Below are 10,811 nucleotides of genomic sequence, written 5' to 3'. Positions count from 1 at the left end.
ATGTCAGAAGAAGCTGTTACTGAGGCACGATTTTCTCTGAAGGCGGTAGCTTTACGGGTATTTCATCTTCCCCTTTCTTGGTATTATTCTCTTAACCAGGTAATATATACGTTATCTGAATGTCACTTTTGATATACATTTAAAAGTTTAATTGCAATGTTGTACTCGCTCTTCTGAGCTTAATATGAATTAAATTTGTACAGAATATCTTGATTTTTAGTTTATTTAGAAGACTGAACTAAAATAAGCAGGTCTTTTTTCTTTTTCTGCTAATAAACGCTTAGTGCATCATCATACATCTGACTCAAGAGATTGCTTTGTCTGCAATGTCTATATGTCTTTGGTTTGCAACAGCACAATGATTCTCATCAAATCAAATATCAAAATCCTCAAGCTGTCTTTTTTTTTTTGGTAGGTTTTTTAGGTATTTAAAAATTAAACATTAAACTTGGAAAAATAGTATTGAGTGTGGTCTGAAATAATTTCTAGATTAATTTGGTGAGTGGTAGTGGCAATTTAAATGATAATTAATCAATGCAAATCAAAAATCACTTGCTCTAGTTTTCCAGTCACTTCTGTTTGATTAAGTAAGTGGCACATGAATAAAACAAGGCAGTGATTCTTTAAAACCAGGCTGTTTTTTAAACCCATTTAGTTCTTTTTGCTGGTTTTGTTTGGTTGTTTTACTTACGGAAAGATCTTCAGAGAAAATCTTAAGGCTCTATTAGTATTTCCTTTTATAGAAGGCCCTGGAGTGATTTATTTTTGTTTTCTTTCATTAGTATTATAGGCTAGTTTTCACTATATAAATAGCAACATGGATAGCAGTCACTCAAGTCTGGGCAAAGAGTACTTTATGATCTTAGTTTTCAGGTTGACAAAAGCTGGAAGTATTGTGAAGCTGATACTCGTCATCTGCAGGGAATCATAAGATTTGTCCCTGGAGCACCTTCATGTCAAAGATAGGGAGGAGGAGCTGTAATTGTGTTGTAGAGATTCAGAGAAGAGAGGTGTTAGTTGCCCAGAACTACATATGTGATAAATGATAGTCAGAAGTACTTGAGAAAATATTAAGGCTTCAGTCGTATCCCTCAGAGAATAAATTTCTTGAGGAGTGAGCCATATTCTGATGCCATAATGCACAGGAGAAAAAAAAAAAGGGTTTCTAGTTGGCTGTACAAAATATGGTCCAGTAGTTTTTTCCATTCTGTGTATGCCGAATCTTTGACAAGGATAACTAAAAGAAAAAAAATGTTTATAATTAGGAATGCCAATAATATTTTTTAAAAGTTAGATATTAGCAGGTCCTAATAAAGTTCTGATTTTAAAACCCACTGTATTTTATTTTTATTGAATTAGATGCTTTTAAACAAAAGCTATGTCATTTTTCGTATTTGCATGTAAATGCTTCTCAAAGTTTTACTGCATATAAAACCAGAGTGAAATATTCTCAGTCTTAGCTGCGTCTGATTATTTTCACGTTTTCACGTGTATTTGCAATACTTGAAAATTCTCACTGCAAGATCACCGATTTCTTTTTTACGGTGCAGTGTATTCATATGCTTTTTAAATACCATGTGCAACTATTAACTTCCCCTCCTTAGACGTTTTCATTTCACTGTTAATTTATTTATGATCACGCTTGTAGGCACAGACAAACTTAAAAAAATCCACTTACAGTTCTTTGAAAACTGTAATTCTTGCATTTAATTCTGTGAGCTTCAAGGTTTTAATCTCAGTTACTTGGTTATTAACTCTTTTCTGTTAAATACAATAGTCTTCTGTAAGTTTGTGTTTGTGCTGTGTTTCAGGGATTTCCTTTTGCTCACAGAGTACAGCGCTAGGTTTTTGGCCTCAGTCAAGATACAGTACCACTAAGGACAGGGTTCTCAAGTCAAACTTGAGAACTTGTTTGACTTGTTGATTGCAAACTCAGTGCAGAGCAAAGCTTTCAACGTGGCTTTAAATTACACAATTCTGATAGTATTAACCAATTGCACAGCAACCAGGGACTGCCAGAGTGCAATGCTACTCTGTGTGGCCAGCTCGCTCTCATATGAGGAAACATGTTACAGAAGCACCATATTAGCCCCAAGGACTGCAGACCTGGTTTTCTCCCAGCAGTCTGTTTCTCAAGCAACGTAGATTTCCTAAAGATTTTGTGAATGTGGACTCTAGTTTCCAGTTAAATGGCTCTTTTCTTCCTTGTATATCTTGTCACTTTGAATTTTATAAACTTTGTTAATGGCTTTTAATTCCAGTTGCTCGTATATATGGTTCTTATTTGCTAATTTAAACGTTTGTAAACCTATGACTGATCTATATCCAAAATAAAATGTAACAATTAAAACTAAAATTGATTTATTTAGAGAAATATGTTTAAATACATGTTTTTCCCAAATTGAAACGCCATGCAAATGTTAGCTTTTGGATCCTCCACTCTTTCACAGTACAAGAAAATAGTCTAGTTGTGAAGGGCGTGTTTTTTCTCAGTATTTTTTTGCTGTTAGAGAATTAATTGAAGCCCTGCATTGTCCTGGCATTAAAAAGAAAGCAATAAAAAAAGACATTTGTCTGAAAGTCATTTACTTAGATCCCCATAGTTCGTGGATTTGCAATATACCTTATAGTTAGTGGTGCTGCAATATGTGTCTCGGTGCAGCCACCCACTTTGTCACACCAGCCCCTTTGTAAACTCTCTCACCTACTGGCCACTGCAAATTTTGAGAAGCAGTTAGTCTATGTCCTTACTCAGAGTTGGTTGTTTCTCAGGCTATGTGAGAGCAGCATCTCGTCTCCCTCAGACAAGCTATAGCCGAGGTTGAACACACCAAAAGGAAGGTAGGAGGAAAGGTGGGAGTTGAGGAGCGTATATTTCCAATGAAGTCACACGCTTTTATTTTCAGATAAAGCTTTCCTCTGGGTTAAAGAAGCTGTTCACGGTAACAGCAGTGAGTGCAATATCTGTTATTTTTCTGGCCCATCATTTTAAAAGAAGACGTGGAAAGAAAAACAAGAAAGTGCCACCATGGGAACCAAGTCATCTAGTATTAGAGTGTACCAAAGCAGCTGCATCAGAAAAAGGTACATGAAGGAACCCCCAAGTTTTTTTTGTTTTCTTAGAGGGGAAGAAAAGGCGTGTGAGCGGATGGGTGTACATAACAGTGTGTAGTAATAAAACAAACAGTTTTCCTTTAATGCTGAGTAGGTTTGAATTGTGAAAGTAGAAATTGTGCAAATTAGGAACAAAATTACAGTGTTTTACAAATAAGCTGGTCTTGTTCTCAAAGCTGAAGTTTTAATCATGAATTTGGATTAAAACATTTTTATCAATAATATAGTAACAATGGGGTTTGCAGTTCTTGCGAACATGTCTCAATACTGAGAAAAGCAGATTTAAATTTTTATAAGATGGGAGAATAATTATGCTCAAATGCATGTTTATTGTTACAGATATTGACTGTTCTAATTTGTAGTTTCTCATATAGAACTGAAAAGAGTAATTGTTGTTTGCTTCTAAACTGGATTTTATTTAAAAGAGTAAATGCAGTTCTTGATAGATCTTGCTAACAAAAGATACGCTGATTTTAAAGCTGCTGCAAACTCAAAACATTGTATCTGTTAGGTTCTAGTTGTTCCAGTAGTCGGCAAAACTTGACTCTTTCTCTGAGCTCTGCCAAGGAAAAAGGATCTCAGCCTTCTATCTATGCAAACGGAGGACTTTTCAGTAAATACTCCGGTTCAGTTCAGAGTCTGGCCTCGGTAAGTAGAAGTGTTTTAAGGCTCTTGAATGTCTGTTAACTTGCGCTGCACATGCACCTAATGGTTTCACTGAGCTGAAACAACTTTCCTGAACAAGCTGCACAGATGGCTAGAGATGCTGAGAAGGCCATTGCACTTACTACATAGTAAAAATAGTTTCTAGATAGGTAACTTGGATGTAATGTACTCTGGCAGGAATGTAGTTTTAAGGATACTCTGTATAACAACACTTCGAAATTTGTTGATTTTTTTTTTTTTTTTAAGGTTCAGAGTGCCACCTCTTGTCACAGTTGTGCTTGTGCCAATTCTAATTCCTGGGATAAAGCAGATGAAGATGATATTAAGCTTGTCAATATTCCAGTGACCACACCTGAAAATTTATATTTGATGGGTAAGTTATAATAAGAATATTCAGCATCTACCAACAATGAATGTAAATAATTTCTTGGTTTTGTGGCAAAGTGACACACAATATTATTGTGGTGTTCTTTCACGGTGTCCTGTGGGCATGTGTCTAAGAACATTTCCATAAAATAATGAAATCTTACTTGATCTAGAGTTAGTTTTTTAAAATACATATTTTTTTATTCCTGTATTTGTAGTAGTAAGCCATAGAATTATTTTTAAAAGTAAATAGGGAAAAATACACTGAACATTGTTGCTTTAATCATGTTGTGAACTTGTCTTATTAAAAAGGCGGATTTTTTTTTTTTTTTAAGACTGGGAATTGCTATTCTTTTAAAAACTTACATCTCTGCTGTAATCATGCTTATTAGCTACATAGTTTCCTGTGACTCTAAAATGTAAATACATATGGAAGCTGTGTATTTGATGGAATGGAGGTATTCCTGATCTCCCCCAGGTATGGAGCTTTTTGAAGAAGCACTGCGTCGATGGGAGCAGGCACTAACTTTCCGTAACAGGCAAGTTGAAGATGAAGCAAGTTGTGGTTCCATTAAGCTGGGAGCAGGAGACGCAATTGCAGAAGAAAGCGTAGAAGTGAGTATATTCAGTCTATAATCTACTGTTGCTGCCCTGACAATTCGTTGCGTTTTGTTACCTGAATCTTTTAAACTTCTAATTCAATTACCAAAACTGAGAATGAATTCAAATTTCCAATTTAGTGGCATTGCATTTAAAGGGCATCTAACTTTGTTCCTTTTGATTTTTTTGGTTGGTTATTTGGAGGAGGGCGGAGGTGGGGGAATTAGCTTTATTTATTTTTTTGGCAATTGCTGTTGCACCGGTGTTTGCTTCTGGATGGTACTATCAAGCTACCAAGCATACTAGTTCTCTGCACAAAATCTCTTGGGTCATCCCTTTCTTTTATGACTATGTGAGAGGATATCTGCTTAGCAAAGATAAAGGTCTTGGGAAAGATGATGAATTTATGAATATTCACAAATAATGTGCTTGAACTTTATTTGTATTCCTTCGTTGTTATGAACTAAATGCTAAAAATATTTCAAAATAAACATACACCTGTATGGCTTTCATTATTTCTAGTGCACTAAACATCACAGATAATTTTAACATATTTTAAAACTTAGATTTTATTTTTATTGTAGTAAATAAAATATGCATATGTTTAGAAAAGTGTGTATTTTTTGGATGTTGAAGTATTCATCTGACAGTGTCCTTGTGTGGTTTGCAGGAAATTAATGTGGCACAGTGAGCTCTTTGAAGGCTTGATATTCTTAGATTTTACAAAGGAATCTTACAGACTGTAAACAAATAGAAAAATCTTCTAATGTCTTACAGGATATCATTAGTGCTGAATTCATTCATAAGCTTGAATCCCTTCTTCAAAGAGCTTATCGTCTTCAGGAGGAGTTTGAGGCCACCCTTGGGGCCTCTGATCCTGCTTCTCTAGCTAATGATATTGGTGAGTACTCCTATTTTACATTTTTATTGTTTGTAATAATGACTCTTGCGGGGGGGAAGTTACTGAAGTATCAACGGAACATAATTATATTTATCCGTAAATAAGCAGAAGAAAATTCAGGTTCTTTACATTATTATGTAATGTTTGATGTAGTGCTTGTATTTTAGATAAGAATGGACTGAGAGGAAATTTTTTTCCTCATGGCTTGTCTGTATACTTCAGAATTTTCATAATACTTCTCTGCTTTCTAAAGTTTATGCTAACGCGGGTATCTAAATATTTATGCAGTAAGAATATATGACTCTTTTTATAGCATGGGTGTACTAGAGTGTTTCAAAAGAAATTTTGTACGTCTTTTGAACTGTCAAATTGTGTATGCATGTACTGGGTTTTTTTGCCTGCCATAATTAAAAAAATTGTTACAAAAAACCAAACCAGAAAGACTTAGCCTGAAAACAAAATCCATTACCAAAGCTCTTATCCCTGGTGATTGAAATTTATCACAGTTATGAGTGACTAAAACCAGGATGTTATAATGGCAAATATAAGAGTAGTTGCTGCCAGACGTGTTGATTAAATACAGATAGTTTGATTGTTTTTAGTTAAAGAATTGGTTTAAGATGTTCTTAAAGACTGATACTGTTATGCTCTTTCATAATTCAGGATCAAGCATCTGATCTCAAATAACTGTCACATTTTAAAGGCAGAACATGTTCTGGGATTAGTTTTAGTCTGTAGTCTTGTTTGTTAGGCTTCAGCTTGACTGGCACCAGGTGGCAGTACTCTCATCTCTGAGCCCTTGTGTTATCCTGCAACTACTAAATACAGCTCTGAGTAAGGTGGGAATTAAATTTAGGTCAGAGCTGGCTTTCTGACATATCTGCGTACACCTGTTAATGTAATTCTTAAAGCAGAAAAGCGTTTGGATGTTTTATTTTGGTGTCTGAAACCATAAGGCCTAAATAAAGTTGCAGCGTATATCCATTCTTAAATTAGAAGTTGACTTGTAATTTCTATCTTCAGGCAAAATTAATAAAATGGTATTCAAAGGACTCAGTGTGATGTTCAATGTGTTTAGTTATTGTTTTGCTTGGTTACCCTGGAAGTATTTTAAATTGATATTTTATTTTTTAGATGCGATAACTTCATTCTTGTTTACCAAGAATGTTGTGAGAGTTTAATTCCTTTCAAATGTCCTTTGTAGAAATCATTTGTGATCTCTTGAGTAGATGTCTGTTACTTTTTATTATGAATTTTATTTGTGCTGGCCCAGATGAGTGAGGAAAACAAGTAATGAAGTAGTTTAGTGAGTGGTGTTATCACTGTTCAGCATCTGGGGCTTTTTCATCATCATCTTGAATTCGTGGCTTGAACAGCAAGTAATATATTAGAGAATGCTTCACTTTTTCAGAATACTTTTTCGGAATATTAACAGAACAGCATCATCTCAAACACTGTGGTGCTTGGAAGTTTTAATACAGAGGATGGTTTTGTTCAATATTTGATACAAAAACATTTAATCACTCAAAATTTCTTAGATAATTTACTTTCCTGTAGGATAAAACACTGAGTGTAGGGTATGAATGTTTGAAGTAGGATGTTTTTGAGACTGACATTTTTTTGGTAACTTTCGTGGGGAGAGACAGAAAAGTATGTTTGGGAGAATCCTAGAGGTGCTCTTACAGGTTTATTCCCCCCCCCTTTTTTTTGTGTGTGTATTTAGTAATCTAGTGAAAGAGAAGGAAAGCTGCTGTCGACAAACTTTCCTTTACTACCCCAAAATGTACATGTTAACATGTAATACTTATTTTGTTTCACTTCTGTTCAAAGCTTTGTATTACTCTTTTAGGAAGTATACTAGTATAAACATTGATCACTTTTCTCCTTTTTGTGTGTGCGCGTGCATGCATGGGCACGTGCATAAATTAAGAACAACAGGAATGGAAGGCCTCAAGAGCAACAACAATAAGCAAGTCCAAGAAAATCATGAAATCCCAATGGCCAAAAGAAATATAGTACAGCATTCTTTACACTACTAAGAATAAGAATGATATCCTACTCCAAAAAACAGAGAGTTCTGAACAGAAACAGAAATTAAGGTGCCTCTGCTCTGTATTTGAAATGAATCTGGAATGTGTATACATCTTTGACACTGATAGGAATGTATATCATTTGTGGCGAAAGAGGCAGCATCTGCTAAATCAGAATCAGTAGTCCTGGGTGATTTATACCCAAAACTTCTTAAAGAAGCTAGATGAAGAAAGCACCCTAATCCCTATTTTACTATTCACTGTATCTTGGAAAGTGAAAAATGTTTCAAATGATTGGAAAATCGCCAATTTAGTTCCAAATCTTAAAAAACAATCGAACGACCAACCCCAAAATTTGAACACCAAAGTTAAGGGTCATGTCTGTGAAATTATTAATAGAGTTGCTAATTTGCAGTTCTGTTACCACAGACAACATAACAAAAGGTGTAATTAGTGCCAGTTGATATGGTTTTATGGTAGCTAGTTTTTCTTGGACTGTAGGTATTTGAGAGATCTGTAATTTGGGGGTTGATACAGCATACACTAGATAATAAATAATGAGCTCACTGACATGAACATTTGTTTATACTTCTGTCCTCTGTTAAGGGAAAGGTCTGCTTTCTCGGGAAGATGTTTGGTCAAATGCTGTAATTTCATCAACTATATAGTTGACGATAAAATCATTTGTAGAGCTGGAAGTTGATAAAAATGATCATTTAGGACATTAAAAGCATTGAATTAATTAAAAGGAAAGGTTAGTAATACTGATCTGAATGATCTGTTTAAATGGTTACAGTCTAACAAATTACATTTCAATCCAGGCAAGTATGGATTGTACATATAGATGGGAGATTTTAAAAGAAAAATAATGAAGAAGCACTCTTGGCATACATTAGGAAAATTATGCATCACAGTCAGTGTAAGTTCTCAGCACAGTGCTGTAGAAAAAAGGCCATCGCTAATCTCTGGCTATGTGAAAAGGACAGCATCAGCACAGAGGCAGAGGTATGGTCTTGGTTTTGTATGGTTTTAGAATACTGTGTCCAGTTCTGTTTTTCATATTTCAGAAGATATGGAAATACTAGACAGCTCAAAACAAGCCATAAAAATGATCCATGTTTTGGAAAAACAAGCTAATACGTGGCTTAAGTTGCATATGTCCAGCTCCTTAACGAAGAAAATACTGAGAGGTGACTGACTTGTTCTGAATAGCTACTTACACATGGAGAGGGTATGTGGTGCTGGGGGATTTGTAGACCTTGTTGTCAAAGTCATAACTAGATCCAATTTCTGGTTGTTCAAGTGAAACAAGTTAAGTTCTGAAGCAAGTTGCCTCTGAAGCATGTTGAAGGTATTTCAGTGTTTTAGGCAGATTTTTTTTTTTTAATGCTGTTTTGAGGGATGTTTTTATTCCTCTGAGAGGAAGGGATGGACTTGGGGGTAAAGGGTCATTGTGGTCTTTCTGGCATTTAAGTGTTTCCCCTTACTACTGCTATTTTTTCTTCTTTTGTGGGCCTTGGAGTGAACAAGAAAAAGCCTTTGTCCTTAATAGGTTCGTAACACTTGCAGCTTGTCGTTAGAATGCTTATAACCGGATCTTATGCTTCAGGGTTTCAACTGTTGACCCACAATGGTAATCAGAAAATGTTTTGCTTTGTTTTTTCTCTGATACACATCATGGTTAGATATAGTTTGTGGATTTTTCTTCCATTTTCTCCATCTGAAGCACTTGTGATTAGCCACAGCTGGAGACAGGGCTCTGACAGTTGGACAAATGCTATCAAGTGTTATCAAAAGACTTGCTACATAAATATCTGACTAACACTTCTTATTCAGAAATGCTGGGTTATAACGAGCTCCAAATTTGGTCAGGAAGGAAACTTACAAAGGTAAAAATTTCCATCAATTTCTGGTTTTCAGCTTTCTCTGTAAAATCTTCTGCAAAACTTCTGGGGCTCCTGAAACCACTCGCTCCCCTACTTGTCTACTAGTCACAGATGTTGCTCCTTCCCAAAACCTTTAAATGTTATTCTTCCCAGGTCATCATTTCCCTCTACCTAATCAAATTAAGATCTGAGTGCTGCCATTGATCGATCATACCCCAAACTTGCTTTTCATTTTGTGATCCCACTTACTAGTTGAAGTTGGTTGGCATGATAAACAATTTGCCAACCAGCTTTGAGAAGCAGCCTTCTGGAGGAGACTATGGTAACATGCTACATGGAAGAGTCAGGAATGAGTTACCTGGGACACTGCTGGAATACAACAGCTTGTCACTGCAGCCACTGTCTTTCATAATGTGGCCTGAAGTCCTTCTCTTCTGTCTGCTACAGCAGGTAAAAGGTGACTTGTCAGAGCAGGCAATCATCACTTGAAGTGGTTGTATGCTGTAGTTTAATTGCCTTTTGTTTGATTCTTGTTGTGTAAATTAGCATCTCCAAATGCTTTTTTCCCCCCTAGTTACATGTAAATTATATTTTCTCTTCCAGATATTTCTAAATACTCAATTTTCAGCAGTGCAGAAGATACAGGTATAAATAAATACCTGTAGAATTCTATTAATAGTAGTAATAATAATAAAAATAACTGCAAATAATAATTTTCAACTCTGTAAGCTATTTTTGAGTTATAAACAATGAGTACAGACCTGGAAAAGACTTGCATTTTAAATAGAAGAAATAATGGAATGCAATTATGTTCATTGTTGTTGCATTCTCCACTGGACTTTCAGAATTATCATGTAAACCAGCAAGCTAAAATAGGATTTCTATAGCAGAAATATTTCTGGACATGAAATTAAAACACATACGTAGGACTAAACTGCTGTTGTTCCTATGCTGATCCTCTTAGGGCTCTGAAACAACATGGGAAGCCTAGAAACAGGCTTTCCTGAGGCAGGCGTAAGCTGCACTGAATCGGGAAGGCGGCAATTGGCAGAAAACTGTGAAACAAAATAGTCATCTTGTTATTTCTGAGTGGTGAATGTGAGGGGGTAGAGGGTTAAAAGCTTCCAATACTTTCTGTAGTCTGTCCTTGAAGCTAGTTTTTTCTTTTTTTTTTCCCTTTGTCTTTCTCTCTCTCTCCTTTTCCCCCCTCTTTTTCCTTCTCTCTCTTTTTTCCCCTCTTTCTCTTTC

General features: G+C 35.5%; 1 protein-coding gene across 1 annotated transcript in view; it reads left to right on the top strand.

Moving 5' to 3' along the window:
• FAM73A (family with sequence similarity 73, member A) overlaps nt 1-10,811 on the top strand; it is a 45,003-nt gene continuing 34,192 nt past the window's right edge. The window contains exons 1-6 of the mRNA XM_009333841.1: nt 1-99; nt 2,907-3,084; nt 3,626-3,762; nt 4,027-4,153; nt 4,625-4,761; nt 5,524-5,647. Coding sequence (XP_009332116.1) covers nt 1-99; nt 2,907-3,084; nt 3,626-3,762; nt 4,027-4,153; nt 4,625-4,761; nt 5,524-5,647 — 802 coding nt within the window. The remainder of the gene's footprint in view (nt 100-2,906; nt 3,085-3,625; nt 3,763-4,026; nt 4,154-4,624; nt 4,762-5,523; nt 5,648-10,811) is intronic.

Source organism: Pygoscelis adeliae, unplaced genomic scaffold (assembly GCF_000699105.1).
Source record: "Pygoscelis adeliae isolate BGI_AS28 unplaced genomic scaffold, ASM69910v1 Scaffold10, whole genome shotgun sequence".
Classification (NCBI taxonomy): domain Eukaryota; kingdom Metazoa; phylum Chordata; class Aves; order Sphenisciformes; family Spheniscidae; genus Pygoscelis; species Pygoscelis adeliae.
Note: the sequence above shows the minus strand (reverse complement) of the source record. Positions and strands in the feature narration are given on the sequence as shown.